This window comes from Perna viridis, chromosome 3 (genome assembly GCF_037379345.1).
Source record: "Perna viridis isolate PV_CMFRI_1.1 ecotype Kerala chromosome 3, ASM3737934v1, whole genome shotgun sequence".
Classification (NCBI taxonomy): Eukaryota; Metazoa; Mollusca; class Bivalvia; order Mytilida; family Mytilidae; genus Perna; species Perna viridis.
In genome coordinates, this window is record NC_142447.1 from 50,723,891 (window position 1) to 50,743,135 (window position 19,245).

Genomic DNA, 19,245 nt, shown 5'->3' on the forward strand with positions numbered 1-19,245 from the left:
TTAAGTCGGGATTTTAACTGAGTATGAGGTATAGAAGTATACAGTGTAAAGCTGCTATCATAAATGAAATGCAATAATCTTCACTCAGTCACAAGATGGTCTCCACAACAATTAAGATGATTTACTTGACAACCCCATTCATTTGGTGTTACAGGGCGTATAATGGTTAAGTTTGCAGAATTCATTTGGTCTATCCTTGACTGAACCTCTGTATGTTACATTCATTTTCATGTAAATATATATATTTTCAATGTATCTTTCTTGGCTCCTAATGTTGTTTCAGAGAATAAATATTTATACAAAGAAATATAATGATCACCAACTAATGAAATGTCTTTGGTAGTTAACTGGACAATTAACAAAGAGATTTAAACATTTTTTTATTCCATAGGTCATAGAAAATTTAAATCATCTTACCAACTGTCAAGGTAGCTACCCATGGAAATTCATTCAGTAATGGTCATTCTATTTAGGGACCTACATGTATTCACTTGCTTTAAAAAAAAAAACAACAACAAAACACATACACAAAAACCTAAATGTGTCATTTAATCCTTGTACTGAGTTAAATAAAATGATAAAGTTTCCACCATATCAGGTAAAAAAGTTTTGAGATAAAGGAAGCTAAATGTTTGAAAGAAAGAGAGAGAAGGATTGACCAATGGATGAGACAAAATCAGTATATGTCCCCTGAAAATGGTGAGAAATAATTGGCTACAAGGGTAAGTGAATTATTATGGGGAGACATAAATACCACTAGGAGAATAAAATGATTTGCAACCACAGCTTGATATGACAAACCATGAATATGTGGGGCAAGTATGGACACATTATTCAAACTTACTACAGATTTATATCTTGATTGCAATTAGATATTAGAAACAAGATAGGTATTTGACTGTAATCGAAGTGGTTACTTTTTGGTTCCAGTAAAAACCTCCAAAATCAATCCAAACCTTACTTTGGGGGTATGGTACCTTGTGGTACAACTTCAAAGCATCCATTCCCTTTTACTCAAGTTATCATCCAGAAATCAGCAAAAAACTTGTTTTCGCCCTTAGTGACTCCCTTTTCTTCCTCGGCTCATATCCTAACCCCAAAAAGTCTTTCGATTTGCGGTATGTCACATTGAAATAAAATTTCAAATAAATTTATTCATTAATAGTCAAGTCAATGTCGGGAAATCAGGAAAATGCCTGCTTCTTGCCCCCTTTTTGGCCCTTAATTTCTAAAATGGTCAAGTTGTATTCCCAAAAATCAATTACAACCTCTTTTTAGCCCCTAATTCTTTGATAGATGCGTCCATAACCCCCAAATTTTATACCAACCTTTCTTTTGTGGTTTGGAACCTTGTTATAAAATTTTAAAAAGTTCAACCAACTAATATTCAAGTTTTCGCATGAAAACCAATTGTCTACGGAGAATAGCGACATGGACATCTAAGATGACAGTGCCATGCCAATATACAACCGCAAATTTTTTGTTGTCATATAATAAAAAGTGAAAAAGAAAACACATAATCATTAAAACCAACCTCCAAAACTTACCGAGAACACAGAGATCTACACAAAATATAAGATAACATTTGTGATACAGAAGAATTCTCACTTGACATTTTCATGTTTCAATAACCAGCTTTTTAACTTTATAAATCCCATCACAATATGTATCATTATCCACAATATCACCAATTTTTTTTTTCAAATCATAACATCAAACTATTTCAGTGAACAGTTATTACATGTCCAGAGGGCACATAAACATTACAAGTTTCTGGTTGATAATGCACTCAGAGGTGGTATATATCAATGCAGAAGAGTTCAGTCTGTTACTTTAGACTGAAGTTGTGGCAAGACATGTTCCTGGTAAAGCTGATTGATCAGTTAATGACAAGACCTTAAAGGCATGGCGACTAATACTTGTATCAGATCATATTTCTATATAAACCATTGTACCACTAATTTTAATCTTTAATTTTTTCTATTACTGATATTTTGATTAGTACCATTGAGATAGAAGACTGCTACTGGGAGTTATATAGAAACTCTTTACTTATGGTTGTACAAAAAATGTACTTTATAATAGGTACTTGAAATCTATACACCAGTACAGAAAATAAATAAAATATTCAATATTTCTCAGTGGGAGATCCAGGGGATGCTTCATGGGAAGGGAATCACTTTTTGTTGGAAACTTATGTAAACTTTGTGCAAATTGGGCAAATATGAGCAATTTTTTCCCTGGGACCCCCCCCCCCCCCCTGTCTGATAAATTTCTGGTCAGAACACCTCTCTTGAGAAATTCTTTATCTGGTCCTGTTTCTTTATTATTTTCACTTTTTGAACAATGACAACCATCCAATAAACATGTAACAAGTAATAATTTCCCTTTTTTTACCTAGGGTGATAAACAATGATATACTTGTCCTCAATCCACAAAAATTTTAACTTGTACATCAAGATGAAGTTGGCAAAATATAAAATGAACAAGAAATGCCTGTATGTGATAAATAAATTATCAAGTGTTTAAACAAGTGGGCTCGGCTGATTCATGATGGAATTTGAATAAACACATCACAGAGTACATCATCAACATGTACATACTTAATTAGGACCATGTTTTCTTTATCTATATAATGTTATTTTACATTATGGGAAGAAAGTGGAAATAATATTGCTCATATTTTCCTTAAGCTATAAATGTACGTTCTTGAAAATCAATAAGTACTCCAGCTGAAAAATAACTCAAAAATATCCATTGTAACTTATTGTCTAATTGGAGCATGGTATTCCTTATCTGTTTATTTTATTCAAACTTTTTAATTGCCTACTGGAAAAACTTAGATTTCAAATGTAAACATTTCTTAACATCATTCACCATCAAATATAGGTGATGATTCCATTCATGTACATCCATTACTTTTTATACATGTAAAGCCCTTCTATCCTGCTCAACTTATAATTCCTGAAAATCTTCATTCACCACATTGTGTGAATTATCATAAAGATTATATTTTAGTGGACAAAAAAAAACTTTGTCTTATAATAAAATGCATGTACAACATATAATTTAAAATTCCTAAAACTTCACTGTAAATCTCTTACTTCAATACAAACAGTCAAATTTTTATTGGATGCAGGTAATAAATTGTTCCATAAAAACTACTTGAACATGCATGTAACAGTATTTCAATATTTTGTCTACAGGTAATAAACATTCAAGTTGAACAACTTACAGATTATCCTCATGCCCACTGAATTCCTCAGCACCAAGTTTTCCAGAAATTTTATACATAAAAGCTTTAACTCCCTTCATAGCTAAGTTATAATCATTTCTATCGTAAATAGGATGTTCACTCCCTTTCCAGCAACAAATGTACTTTAGGACAGTACAACTTGATGAAAAATATTATAAACTTCCTCCTTTATTTTATCTTAACATCACAGTTAAGAAGAAAAACACACAGATTTTTTTTAACTTCCTCCATACTAATGAGGTTTTAGCACAAATACATTTTCTCACGTTTTACCTTTACATGAATAAAGACATGACAAGTGTATGCAGATTAAACTTGAAAAATCATACTGCAATCATTTTTTTTACTAAATGCACCAGAAACAGGATGTCCTTCCTGACAATATATTTTGATAGAGACAAAGGAAAACTTTGGACATTGTTAGTCCTAAAATGTAGTGTTCTTTTGTAAACAAATATGACAACTTATGAATATTTATGAAGTGATGAAATAAGTTAAAACTGGAGCTATGATGAGAAGTAAAGGTAGAAACTTTAAAGTTCAACCAAATAATATCATGCACAATAACTCTTTTTGTTAAAATTGTAAACTCAAAAGTTTGAAATCATTAAACCATTTCAAATTTTCAAAATAAGTTAACAAGATTTGTTGCTGTTGTTGTTTTTTTATTTGTTTATTGTTCTCATGTAATAAAAATACTGTCTGTAGACAAAATTACTGAAATATAAGAAAAATAATTTGTTTTCACTAAATACTACCCTATGCATCACATTAATGATGATTGATTAAGGTATTATCTTTTACAATTGGTATGATCATCATACTTATACACGTATACATAACAGGTGTTATACATAACATTCCATGATACAAAATGATGTTGTAGATAGTGCTCCCTACAGACTGTCTTGGATAAGCAAAGGCACCCTACCCTTTAAGGATCTTGCCCTTTTCTGTCAATTTTCCCTAAAATATGTTAATGCTTGCATGATACATTCAAATTTGCCTCTAACATGTCTAACATACAGGAGTGCTCTTTTTTTACCTGGATTATTCTGCCATAAGCTGATTGGAACACTATTTACATGAAATAATACTATGTAGAATGTGTAGTACTAACAGTAAATTATAAAGAAAAATAAAGTAAAAAAATTATGACATACTTATGATCCTCTCGAATATCTATGCTGAAAACATAGGTTTCTTACACTTAAATATGATGAAATTCCCAATCTATGAAAGTGCTAAGAATGACAATTATTAAACCAATTCTATAGACATTCTGGTCATTTGCATCAAAGAAAGATTTTTCATCTTTAAAAACTGAAACTAGACCAACAAAATCCATAACACTGAAAGTTCAAAGGTTTTTATCAAGGGGACATAATGCTAGTATTTTCATGATATTTTGTGAGAGAGTTCACCAAATGATATCCCTGATTATCTTTCACCCTTTAACTACATACAGTAAATTTGTATTTAAATATTTGCTAACATGATGACCATCCGTATTACTCAGTCAAAATAAATCTAGTCTACAGCCTATTCATACTTATAATACTCAGGACATGAGTAACACTTAAGTGGATGAGTTCCTTTGAAAAGCATTTTAGAATGATTACATTTTATACATTTCAATGGCAAATTAATGTATAAAGTTTCACTGACATCACTGAATGAAAACACCACAAAAAATTGTTTGTGTTCTACTAATAATGGATACTGGATTTGTTTATAATAAACAGACAAGAAGCAGAAGAGGATCAACAAATAATAAGTACAAACAACAAAATTAAAACAAAACTTAGAAGTGTGTACACCCACCCCTGAAAATTTAATGATGTTTAAAACACAGTATATCATACAGGATATTGTAAATTGGAAGTGGATATGAAACCAATCCATGAGTTCTTTAGATCAATTTGATTATAACACTTACTTCAGAGAGATGTCTACAAAACATGATAAAGGGTGTGTGTAATTGAGCCAAAAGCCATACAACTCATCCAACTAATATCAATATCATTCCAATACTTATTTCTTAAGTTTTACCAGACAAAAACAAAAATATTCTAACAGAACTATTCCTTAATTCAGACAGACGTTTTATGAAAATCATACAACACTAGTAAAGTTAATTTCAGACAGACATCTGGTAAACAGAAGGCTAGTCCTACTGCAGTTAGAATGTGCTGAAGCTGCATAATAAATCTGAAATCGTTCTCATGAACAGCTAACAAGATTTAGCTGAGGAAAATTTAACACTTACTTTTCATGCTCCTGGGGGTTAAGGTCATCAGGCTCAAGATCAAAGAAATCCAAGACGTCTTCATCTTGTGATATATTAGCAGGTAACTTGATCAATTTCTGCAAAATTATATATCGGTAAACTACTTAAATTAAAATTTAATCAATGCTAGAATGTGCAAACTAAAATCATTGCAAAGATGGACACTAACTACATACAAGTAAAATAAACACAGGCTTAAAGATGACAAATAATAGAGCTTAAAATATTGCCTTGATGGACACAAACCATATACAAGGCTAATTTTGTTTCCCAACATACCACTTCAATCGATAATTTTATATATCAAAATTGGCCTCAGTATTAACATTCTAATGGATACTGATGTTGGATATACAAATGTACTAATAAGCAGTTTGGCTGAAATATATACTGCATAAAAACTAAGCTCCCAGAAATATTAAGGATATAAACTTTAAATCAATAGTTAAACAGTACTACATTTTACAAATCTACTAATTCATTTCATTTTACTACAAAGCTTTAATGCTTTAAAAATGTTAAATTAAAATTTCCAAATGATTGATTTACAATACATAGAATTTTGTTTCCAATAGAGTACCAACAGATATACTGTTTACATCATTTAACTTGGTATTATTTATTCTTAGAGTAAGTTAACACAGCATATTTACCACAAATCAGTAAATTTCACAAAATTTGAATCTTCAAGCTTATTTTTCCTTTTGTTTAATTTACTCCTCTGCACTCATATATTATAAGAAACAATGAAAATAATAGATCAAAAACCTTTTTATTAAAAAGAAAAAAAGGGCAAAAGGGTCATTCAACTCTTGCTCAGAGTTATAAATGAAATCTCTGTGCAAAAAAAATCAAGGCCATAGCCCATTTCCGCCTTTAATTCGGTACAGAAAATTTTTCAAGTTATAGAAGCAATAACTTAAGTCACTGACTGAAGCCTTAAAGAAAACTGAAACAAATATTGGCAATGCATCTAGTCAAGTGATGAGTGTATTTCAAAATCTTAATTTGAATTATCTCCCTTATGTGTATATTTAATACCACAAAACCACCAAACCTAACACTTGAACAGGAAATTGTTTTGAAAAATAAAAAAAACATCTTCCTGGTGAAAAAATGTAGCAGGAAAAATATCTTACTATTTTTTTTTAAACAAGTATATTTACAAAATCACTTGTAAATGGAAATTTTTTGTCATCTATATTGTTGGTATTAATAATTAACAGAATATTATAAATGTATAGGAATTGCAAACATCTCCTGTAAAGTTGGATAAAAATATTGTGGTTAAGTTTTTCATTCTCTTTTTTCAAATTTACCACTTTAATTAAATTAATCAACAAAGAATCATTAAAAGTTCTTTTTTTCAGTAATAGTTCACTATTGAAAGGGTGTAAAAAGTTGTTCTGACAATATCAAAGTACTCAAAGAAATATTGATCATCTGCTTCAAGGTTGAAGAGTCAACATAAAAAAAATATGACCTGTTTTATCAAGTTATATAAATTAATCATTAGCAGACACTGTTGACTTTCTAACCTCAAGGTCAAATTAGATATCTACATAACTAGAAATGATATAGTATTATACTTCAGTGACAATCCTTTGTGTATGTAAAACAGAAAGAATTATCTGCTCCAATAAGTATTGACAGCTTGTGCTTTTTCCTCTCAATATCAACAATAGGTGTTGTGGATGTACATAATTAGATAAGGTGTCAGTCTGGATGAATCATATGACATCATGATTTACAAATACAATTAATGGTTTAATCATCAAAGAATAAATTTACTATTACAATGTAACACTTATGTTTATTAAATACTTATTTCTACCCTCTCCACTTTCTTCATAAAAATAGAAAATGCATCTTTTGAAGAACTTATCACGCAACTGTTTTACAGAAGTTTTTTTTAATTGAATTATTGAGTATATCCAAACCATTGTTAAACATACAGAATTTAGAAATCCACTTATATTTATTATGACATTAGTTCCCCACTTACAAACAGATTTTCCATTTCCGAATTATATATTGTAGGAAAGAGAACACACTTACCGTACAGTATTCATCTATCTGAATTTGTCTTTTAAGAGCAACTTCCCTAATATGACTTCTTCCAAATAAAATCTTCCCTAAAAGAAGACAGTATTTTAAAAAGTACATTAAATCAAGACTTGTAAGTTCTGTGTTGACAAAGAATAATGAAAATAGAATTAGTATGGGGAACAGATGAACAGACACCAACCATGTTCTTAATTCAACTTCTTATACTTAAAAATTATCACCAATTGTAATTAAGGTGACGATAGAAAATAAACATATGAACAAAATGGAAATGCATGATAAATAAAAAATTTTAAGAATGTCCATTTCCACAATTCAGCTATATTAATAAAATGATCGGTTTAGTTAGAACAATTGTTTATTTTTACTTACAACTACTAGGCATCTTAAAACATTACCATGTTCAATGTTATTCCTTAGAAGTAAGTATTTGACACAGACTGGTATGGAGTTATACCTGATTGTCATACAACTTTTGTAAATAAAGAAAAAGTAGAACAAAAATCACCCACACTAAAAATAGTATGATCAGTTTGATGTCACCACAACTTACTAATCAAGTTTGTTTCCATAAATCTGACAGTAATACAGTTTTTGTGGGCAATTACTGGTGTAATAAGGGAATAAATATGTGACCACTTTCATATCAACAAATAAGAGGGTTAGAAAGAAGTACTGGTAAACATACTAGTGAAGAAAATATTATAATAAACAACAATTCATTGTTTGTACAGACATAAAAATCACAACCTAACCCAACACATAAAAAAGTAACTTTAGTACCAAGTCAAACTTACATTTAGGTATATAGCCAAAACCAATAAAACATAAACAGACAGACAGTCATTGGAAAACATATCACAAAATGGGTATACAAAGGAAAAAATCATTTTCTAAGCTACAAATATCGGACTCCATTAAATCTTGACACATGTACAATAAATTTTAAGTTTTTTTACAAGGTGTTGTATTTAAAATGCCACTAATTGACCAAACTAACATATGCATAATATTTACATGCACAAAATTTTAGTTAACAAAAACAGACAGACTAAATATAAACAAAAGGGCAACTGCATTGGCAATGTAGGGCTCAAATAGATCAACTGTAACAAAAGGAATTTGAAAGCCTCAGACCTTGAATAAATTTATGCTTATCTTGTGAGGATTTCTATTCCATCATACAATTCTCAGGTGTGTGTCTATAGTACTCCATCTCCAGAGGTACACTTAATGCCTCCATTTTTGACAAATGTGTACAGATTGTCTTTTTTACTTCATAAAGAAACCAAAGTTATTCCTATCTCACAGATCCATCTAAATTATATATACAATGACACTTCTATAAACCGAATCCCTTTGTTTGGTTTAGAAAGGAGTTCAGTTTACCCATGTTAAAATACATTAAAATTAATACAAAGGGACCTAAAGAAGTATCTGGTTTAGGCTAAAAACCACTAATTCCACTTTCCATAGGCTTCTATGCTAATTTCACAATATTCAATGGCTTCTCTGGACTTTACCTTAACTTTAACCTGCAGAGGACTATATATCAGCATGATTCTACATATGTCAGCTCACAATCCTCAGAATGTCATGTGGGGTTAGCAGACTTGCAGTGCAGTACTGGTCACCGGAAGTGAAGGGTCTATAAATAGCATGGGAAATCCCAGTGTTTTCACAAAATAGGGGTATATTTAAAAATCATTATGGAGATTAGGCTTCACATCACAAGAAGCAAAACGCACCTATAAAATGTACAGAAATGTTTTTCCTTTCAGAAACTGTTTAAATCTTTTAAATAAGATGAGAACTTTTTTCACAGCACTATGAGGAACAGGGGTAATTTCTGCGTAGGACTATTTTTGCGTACGTTCCAAATGCTCATTGGTTGAATTGGTGGTCTGTAACCTAAAGAGTCACTTTTTGTCTTAGAAAAAATAAATAACTATACAGGTATCTTCCTACACACATACTGAATGCATTTGCAAAGTTTCAGTGAAATGTGACAAGCACTTTTTTAAATATTTGATTTTTAAATATAGGGTAACCAAGTTGTGCGAGCCAAAAAGTGACAATATTCTACCATACTTAAATGCATTAAATATTTACAAAGAACTTTTTCTGACTTTTCAAATAAAAAATATCAATCACAACTTGTTTTTTAACAATATTAATGAAGAAATAGTTTTAAAAGTAATCATTTTCTGAGAAATTGGTCTATTTTTAAAAATTTATTTCTGACATGCCTCCCCCTTTTTCTTGATCACATGTCAAAAATCCTAAATCTTTAAATTTTCACCAAAGGTGAAATATTTGGCTTTAAATTTGTAAATACAGTGTTTTCACATTAAAACATGACCAGTAAAGGGCACCTAAAGCAAAAAATGTACTCAATAATGGATTTTCCATCTTGCCATAGGGGAATGCTGATATGGCCTTAACCACAGTAATGAAAGTGAGTTTTTCCTCATTTCTAACCTAATTTTTGCTCAAATCTACACAAAACTTGATTTCAAGTGCTTATTACCACCATATTTAGGTAAATATAGCCCTCAAAGTTTAATATTTGATATTTTTTTACCAAATAGTCTACACTTTTTACAAGATAGGACATAAAAATCAGCCAAAAAGACCAATTTTCCATAATTTGGACCTATAACTTAAAAAAATGCATATTTTGAAGGATTTTTGTAGTGTATTCCTCTCATGGCAAAGTTAACAAGATCTTCAAATACTTTAAAGCTATTTCAAGAAACTTTTCATTTTGCCATGGCTTCTTCTTAAGGCTAAAAACCACTAATTCCACTTTCCATAGGCTTCTATGCTAATTTCACAATATTCAATGGCTTCTCTGGACTTTACCTTAACTTTAACCTGCAGAGGACTATATATCAGCATGATTCTACATATGTCAGCTCACAATCCTCAGAATGTCATGTGGGGTTAGCAGACTTGCAGTGCAGTACTGGTCACCGGAAGTGAAGGGTCTATAAATAGCATGGGAAATCCCAGTGTTTTCACAAGATAGGGGTATATTTAAAAATCATTATGGAGATTAGGCTTCACATCACAAGAAGCAAAACGCACCTATAAAATGTACAGAAATGTTTTTCCTTTCAGAAACTGTTTAAATCTTTTAAATAAGATGAGAACTTTTTTCACAGCACTATGAGGAACAGGGGTAATTTCTGCGTAGGACTATTTTTGTGTACGTTCCAAATGCTCATTGGTTGAATTGGTGGTCTGTAACCTTTAGACTGGTTTTTGCATTATTCAGTTTTTGTTTGTTTGTTGGGGTTTAACGTCTGAGCAGCAATATTTCAGCTATATTCAGACAATGAACATGAAATGGATGATAAAATGAATATGAAATGAAAAAAAAAGGATGGTCACAAGGATAATAGGGTCGACAAATTTTGATTGCCACTGGAAAAAGGATGGATGGGTCAGGTCGGGCAATTTAGCCTCCTGTGGCGGAGCACAAAGGTTCCTACTCCTATCGAATACCACAGCAGGGTTCTTTAACGTGCGAGGAACGTGGCATCTTTCCCAACAGGGTGCACCACTATGGTTTGCGGTCAGGTTTTCCGTATTATAGCCTGACAACCCCAGCATGTAACACGCCAGGGATACCCCATTCCACCACCTGGGGCACACATCCCAGTTACTCTGTGGGCAGAGCGCCTAGCCCCCGGCTAGGTTTCTGAGCACTATTTAGTCGCCTCATACAAAAAGCTTAGCGCTGCTGCAGGCCTATTCTTTTCACACCCGGACAGGGTTTGGTTTAGACAGGTTTTCAGATTATTCAGGGTTTAGTTGAGACAGGTTTTCAGATTATTCAGGATTTGGTTTAGACAGGTTTTCAGATATTCAGGGTTTGGTTGACAGGTTTTTTGGATTAAGGGTTTGGTTTAGACAGGTTTTCAGATTATTAAGGGTTTGGTTTAGACAGGTTTTTGGATTATTCAGGGTTTGGTTTAGACATTTTTTTTATTATTCAGGATTTGGTTTGGACAGGTTTTCAGATTATTAAGGGTTGGGTTTAGATAAATTTTCAGATTATTAAGGGTTTGGTTTAGACAGGTTTTTTTGGATTATTCAAGATTTGGTTTAGACAGGTTTCACTGTACATGTATAAGTTAGTAATGAAAACTCTGCCTTACCTGGTAGAAATGGTATGATTCTTTCATTTGGGTCAATAGTTCCACCCTCTATTGGGAACTTTTCTAATAAGTTCATCTGAAAAAAGTTATTATAGTAACAATATTCAACAAACTATCTTTTTTAGTTGCATTTAAAAATAATGGTATTGATCAACAAGGCTTGCTGCTGTAAATCTTACACAATACTTATAGGGTCCAGTGAACCCATATTTTGGCAAATTATCTTATGGTCTACTTTTTCAATACCCAAGCATTTATGAGATTATGAAATTTGTTTCAAGTTCATAGAGAATGCAGTACAAAATAGACAGCCTGTACTTTTAAAAATGACATGTAAACATATTGCATTTGTAAAGAAATACACAAACTTTTTTTTTTCAAATCTAACAAAGTGTCAAATAAACCAAACCAAAATATTGCTAGTTACTAACCTGAAAATCAAAGAATCTACTGTAACGTCTATATACTACATGTCTAGTTCCATCTGACCAAGTCACTTTGATGACATAGACCTTCAAAAATACACTGACATTTGAGCATTGTACATCTAGATGGAATAAAATTTGTTTATATTTCAACAAAATGAATATTGTGATGTTTATGGTTGTACTGCATATAAGTAGTACAATGTATTTATTAGACAATATGTATTGTAGATAAATGTTTATTTTATCTTCTGTAATATGTGAGTATCAGATATACTCTGTCAAAGAAAGACTTTCAGTTGCCTGTAAGGCAAGCCAGCAATGATACAATTGGTGTCAGTTCATTATTCAAAACAATACAACCACATCATATATACAGTGCAGTTTTTAGAAAATTAGCAATGATATTAATACAAAATGGTGATTTCAAATTCTATTGAAAACTATGCAAAAGTTCAGAAGTCTGCTTTGGTTAATGAAGTTTGAAAGTACACAGCTATTATGAGGTCTGAATTTTCTAAAAATAATAACTTTGATACACTAAACAGAATTACCAAGGTCATACATACAAAATTTGGTGGTACACATACATTTACCATAAATGAGCAAGATTTAACTGTAGATTTAACTACCTATACAAATGTGATGCCAAATATCAAGACTCTTTGATAAAATTGTCAGTATTATCAAGCAAGATGTCAACAATTTCATCCAAAATTTGCTCATTATCATCATCATTTAAATGTGAAGTTTTATAAGTCAATTGGCAGATACAGTAACATTTTTTAGAATTTTAGGTAGGAGACTTTCACATTGGCACAAGGTCATATTCAAAATTCAAAAAGAATATTTTTTGTATTGAAGAGAATAGGTTGGACCCTTTTTCCCATTTGACTTATGCAAACACCTGGTGCAATTCTGTAAGATTCTTACCACATGAAGAACCAAGTACATATTAACTATACTTATAGATATAAGAAAATCACATCCATAAAATACTGGTGCCATTTTATTCAGAATTACAACGCATAATATGTTTACCATGACATTTAAACCCACATAGAAATATATATTCATTTATTCTGCAATCATTCTATTTGAGCTAGAAATGTTTTGACTAGAAATAAAAAATAATACATGTATACCATTTGGTATGAAAAAAAATACATGTATACCATTTGGTATGAAAAAAAATGATTTTAATAGATAAAGTATGCTAAGTAATCAATGCTCCTTCAACTTCAAAATACAAAATTATGAACATCTAATTAGGTGTAAGACAAGACTGCTTGCTTCCCCCCTGTCTGTTTTTTTTTTTTTTTTTTGCTATAGACTGGATGATGAGAGAAACAACATCAGGGAAAAGAAATGGAATCCAGTGGAATTTTATGTACTAACTCAATGATCTGGATTCCTTCTATCCCACACTCAAGAACAAAAACAGGAAAAAACATTAAGCTAATTATGCAGCAAAGACAGAGCTGCTTACAAAGATAAATCAAGTTTTGAGAACTAGAAATACAGTGAGTCAGCTCACAAAGAGAATACCCATGCTTCAAATACAGTTGAATGTATAACAAATTCATTCAATTTTCTCCCTTTGCAGTTCCCTAAAGTAACGATATTTCTTCAAGTACATCTACATACGATGGCCAACATTCAAAAAAAAAATCATCAAAATCCCTTGAAAGATTAAGGAGGAGTTGTGCTCAAGAGGTTTCAACATGTAAAACTCTTTAATTGGATTCCTCCTTTTTGAGTCCCATGGCAATAACTATATCCCTTCATGCACATCTACATGTGATTCCCAACCTTTACATAAAGTTTAGTTTTAAGGTTTAGGTAGAGTTGCACTTACGAGGTTTTCACATGTAATACCCTTAAGTTGATTTATCTTCTTTAGAGTTCCCTGACACTAACTATATTTCATTATGCACATCTAGATATGATGCTTGACCTTCCTATAAAATTTCATCAAAATCTCTTGAGTATTAAGGAGGAGTTGCACTTACAAGAAATGTGGACAGACAGACAGGGTGATTCCTACATAACCCCTAAACTTTGTTTGCAGGGATATAAGGGTATAATTTAATCAGTTAAACAGCTTCACCGAGCCCAGCATGAAACGACTACAGAGGTCAAACCCTGAAGAGTTGAAGCAAGTATGGACACAACATCTTTTGACACACTTAACATTATGGTTACACTCTGGACACAATATAGCACAAAGTTTGAAATTCAATTAAAAATTTACGGAATCAGACCAAAAATCCAAAAGCCTTAGTACCCTTATAATTTAAAGCTCATACGAGATATCTGGAATCTGATCGACAAATGCAGTCAGGGATTTTCAAGGAGTCCAATAAAAAAAGTTCTGAAAATGGACCAAATATAAAAAATCTAATTTTTGTGAGTGTGATACCATTAACCCCTTATAACTCATAACCTGTAAAAGATATCTGAAATCTGATTAAATATGCAGGCAGGGATTTTCATATGGATTCCAATTTTAAAAAATTCTCAAAATCGGACCAAAAATATACAAGTAATTGTCTTGACATCAGGAAAAATGCTTTGATTCATTGATACTTTCAAAATCATGAACATAGCAACAAGGTTTCATTTGATAAAATGCACAAATTTTCATTTCAACAATAATGTAATTAATATTGGTAAAATTACTAACTTCATTTGGCAGGGGAAGACAACTGATCATGGTGATTCAGTAATTCTATATTTAGAACCATTCTGGAATCACACTGAACAATCTTCAAGGAAACATGCTATGATGTCTGCAAAATGTCTTTTTTCTCAATTTAAGTGACAATCAACAATCTGGCTACAAAGTAAGTGTAGTTCATGTAAACAGCACTTTCATCAATACTTTGATATTTCAAGGATTTCAATGACCTTCCTGAAGTTTCAACTACTTTGAAGTCCATGATTTTTCTAAAAAAAATCTCAAGTTATTCAAGGATTTCAATGACCTCCCTGAAGTTTCAACTACCTTCAAATCCTTCATCATTCTAAAAAATCTCAATATTATTCAAAGATTTCAATGACCTCCCTGAAGTTTCAACTACTTCGAAGTCCATGATTTTTCTAAAAAAAAAATTTCAAGTTATTCAAGGATTTCAATGACCTTCCGGAAGTTTCAACTACTTTCAAGTCCATGATTTTTCACAAAAAAAATCTCAACTTATTCAAGGAATTCAAGCACCTGTCAGAATCCGGCTCTTATATCAGAAGGTACAATGTATAGTTTAAGTCAGTTATTCACAAACAATTTTGTAAACTTTTACTTGAGTTTAGAAATAAAATTCTATTGTTCCCAATCTACATGTAACACAAAATTTCCAAAAATAAAATCTCATTGTTTCATTTATAATGTTTACTCAAGGTATTTTTATTTATAAGTTGATACAACAGGAATACCTATATCACAAAATAAAAATACATGACTAGTTTTCTACTTATGGATTTCTAAAATATAAAGTCTTTATTGCTTCCAGATTTACATTGAAAAAATTCACTAAAACTTACAACAAAAATATAAAAAGCAAACACTGACATATATAAAAATGGCATAAGATTTTATTTTGTTATTGAATTTCAAAATTTAAACCTTTGATCTGTCGTTATTAAGTTATGCAAGTTAGAAAATTGCTCATCACCAACAGTATACCTAGATGTTTTACAGTGTTCTAGCTAGAATAAAGAAATGGAAGGGCACAAGAGAAATATGAGGAAAAGTGCTTTTCTCTTGTGCCCATTTTTAGATCCAATTATACATGTACATAAGCTATCTTCATATGAAATAAACGTTGAAAATAACTTCCTCTTTCCTCTTGTTAAATACAATATTTACATGTTCATTTGTACTAGGTGTGTGGAAACAATTTGACAAATCTGAAAGCCTAGGGTATATGTCTAGCAAATTACAAGCTAAAGTGCCATCTCTTGGGTCCCTTTGAAACCACTTGAGAAACTTTCGTCAGGCCAAAATGCTACATCTCTACCTATTAGTTTTAAAATGTAATCAAAACACTGACTAGACAAAACATTTTAAAGATGTACATGATATTTGATCAGAACTCCTTGGAGGACACAAAACCCACTTCTGGTTATGGCTGAACCAGGCATTCTTGGCTGAACCCGGAACTTTGACCAATAAAAATACATGTAAAGCAAAAAAATACAATTGAATGAAAATTAAAGTTTTCTAACTTATTTTTGTTTACTTATAACTTCAGAATTTCAATTAAGTTTGGAGGAATCCACCATAAAAAGGGGCTTACAAACTTCAATATGTAACAGTGCATAAGGTCTTCAATACTATAGCTGTTGTCTCATTCTTACATTACCATACACTCTGCAAAATATGTCCCAAAAATGTCTGTTCTTACATTGTCCTGTGTAACCTCCCTCCCCAAATTGGGGATTTTCAAAAGTTGGCAGGTATGTACAGGACAAGTACAAAACATATAATTTAATGTTAAAACAAACAAACAGAAAAAAATATTCAAGACTTTTTACTGCAGAGGACAATCATCATAATCAATCTTAATGTAACGCAAATGCACACTATCGAATATCTTTCATTTCCAAATTCAGTTTGTACTACGGTACTTACGTAGTGTTTACTTGGATGACGTCTTTTCTGAACATCTTCAACCTGGATCTCTACAATAATTCGGTTCATGGTTGACATCTTGGTTCATTTATTAAACTATATGAGTATGACAACTTTAAGTATTTAATTAAAACCACACTTTTGTTTTAACATGATGATGAATCAGTCAGGCAAGGTGTGAACCGGAAATGTCATTATTAGGGTAGGTAATCCAAGACAATATTCCAACACAGTTCGTTCTAGCTTCGAGTCGTCCCAATATGTTTAAAGAATTTAAGTTAAACTTGACCGGGAAGTGTAAGTAACTTACAATAATGCAATACATATACAATAATGCCTGGTCCAATATATCTTTAGATGACAGCTGATAACATGAAAAAAGTCAAATCAAATAGGCAAACAATCAAATTAAAATTACTGTAAATTTGGTCTTCGATAATAGTTCACATAAGCTATTTTGAATATTAGAAGTAGTTAGCTTTTAAGAGCTGTACAAGTATAATTGCTTCCTCAAAATAAAAACTATGCTTTGTTCGGTTAAAACGAAGACCTATAAATACGGAAAAAATAAGTTATTGTGAAATACTTCAGTATGAAATAAGCTTTGGGTCACACTCTAAAAATATTTAGAATTATTTGACCCTTTTAAACTACTTGCTCAAACTAATTGTTGAATCCACGGTATCTGGTGTCAATCTTTTAAGGACAAATACTTTATTCACAATTGGGAATTCCAATATCATTCTCAACACTGAAACAAAAGATATACCAATTATAGAACCTTATCTATTAAGTTTTAAGGAAATTAACTTTGGAAAAAAAATATCACAGGAACTTGAGGTCATGAGTTAGACCCATCAAAGTGGCAAAAATAGTATTATTGAAATGCTGTTTAAACTTTTTTTACATTTTACTATCCATGGCCATATCCTAATTTTAGTGTATGGCCATGTACAGTAAAATGTAAAAAAATATTTAAACAGCATTTTAGTATGTAATTTTGCCTATTTTAATGGATCTAACTCATAACTCCAAGTCTTTGTGAAAAATATAACAATATATACTCGGACCCTTACAAAATTAAAGTGATCACAACTTTTAAATTCTATCCGCATTTGAATAAATATAAAACAGATGTTTTAATTTTAATAAACTGTCTTCTGAAAATAATAATTGTTGTTAGTGAGTGATAGAGATATTTATATTGGCATCGAAATTTGAAAAAAAAACGTAATTTAGTTATGACTGAACAAACAACTATTTTGCTGTATCTTTGTACGAAGTTGTTTTGGGTCCAGTTGCAGCCTGCCCTGTGGTGTTAGGGTTTCCTCGTCGTTCATTGGAGACCCATGGGTCGCCTTGAGCTGACATTTTTCATCCCGGTGGGATAGTTCAACAGTTGTCTCTTTGACATCCATTCTCGTTATATGTATTGTAAGGTTGTCTCTCTTCGTTCAAGTCGTCCAGGTCAGGGGCGTAGCCAGGCCTGTTTTAGTTGTACGCAAAATTACGGCGAGGAGTCTTGGGGAGGGGTGGGGGTCGCTCAAGGCCCCCAGTGAGTCCGGCAAGGCAAAGCCCTGAGGGAAACTCCTGAATTTTAACGATTTTGGAGCCAGTTTTTCAGGGCCTATACTACGTTCATGGTATGCATATGTGATAAATAACCTTTATTTCATCTTTAAAATGTGTGTTTTTATTTTTGTTACTTTTTCCGAAAGTACGCAACTGCATATTTGCGTATAGGCAGCTACGCCCCTGCAGGTTATGAATTATTTATAGGTATTCGTAGTTTTTCATCATAATATTGGTAAAACATTGGTACAAAATTGGTACAACACTGGTGCACAATACAGTTACTTGTTCATCAATGGTGTACATCAATACTTAACACACAAAAAATTGAACCATCATGGTTGACTTGAAATTGATGTTTTATACTATGCAACCAAGTTCGATTTTACATAATATATATATGTACGCGAATTTCTTAAAAAAGTGGGGGATTTGTCCATTTGTTCAGAAGTATCCGATAAAAAAAATATATTAAAAGTTCACGTACTTTTTATGAGTACTTCTGAAACAGAACGTCAGATGTTAATTTATTCATGATCATGACGGACCTATAATAAAAGCAGTATTTTTTTGTCGATTCGATAGTTCGTGTGAAGGATGATGCTCGTTCTTTATGTAATTGGTTACATAGGAGTTACATTCTCCACCCCGTTACTTCATTCTTCAGAGTCGGGTGAGTAGGAAGCATTCGATTATAATGTCATGATCATATTGAATCTCTGAATGTTCTCCGTCATGGTTCACAAGGAAATATAACCAAGAATGTAAGATCGGTAGGTTTAAAAGTCTGACTTACACTCTTTCTTCAGTATCATGAAGTCCTTTTGACTATTAAT

General features: G+C 31.6%; 1 protein-coding gene across 5 annotated transcripts in view; it reads right to left on the minus strand.

Annotated features, from left to right (window-relative positions):
- LOC148622777 (uncharacterized) overlaps positions 1–17,041 on the minus strand; it is a 30,532-nt gene extending 13,491 nt beyond the window's left edge. Inside the window, exons 1-6 of one of the 5 annotated variants that reach the window (XM_088572963.1) lie at positions 16,838–17,041; positions 12,211–12,291; positions 11,780–11,855; positions 7,605–7,681; positions 5,526–5,623; positions 4,420–4,443 (exon numbers count right to left, since the gene is read on the minus strand). In XM_088572963.1, coding sequence (XP_088429089.1) covers positions 4,420–4,443; positions 5,526–5,623; positions 7,605–7,681; positions 11,780–11,855; positions 12,211–12,291; positions 16,838–16,915 — 434 coding nt within the window. In that variant the 5' untranslated portion in view covers positions 16,916–17,041. Of the gene's footprint in view, positions 1–417; positions 456–1,547; positions 1,711–3,235; positions 3,432–4,419; positions 4,444–5,525; positions 5,624–7,604; positions 7,682–11,779; positions 11,856–12,210; positions 12,292–16,837 lie in introns of those variants that run through there. The other 4 variants (XM_088572964.1, XM_088572965.1, XM_088572966.1 and 1 more) reach the window with 4 other exon arrangements.
- Positions 17,042–19,245: the final 2,204 nt, after the last annotated feature.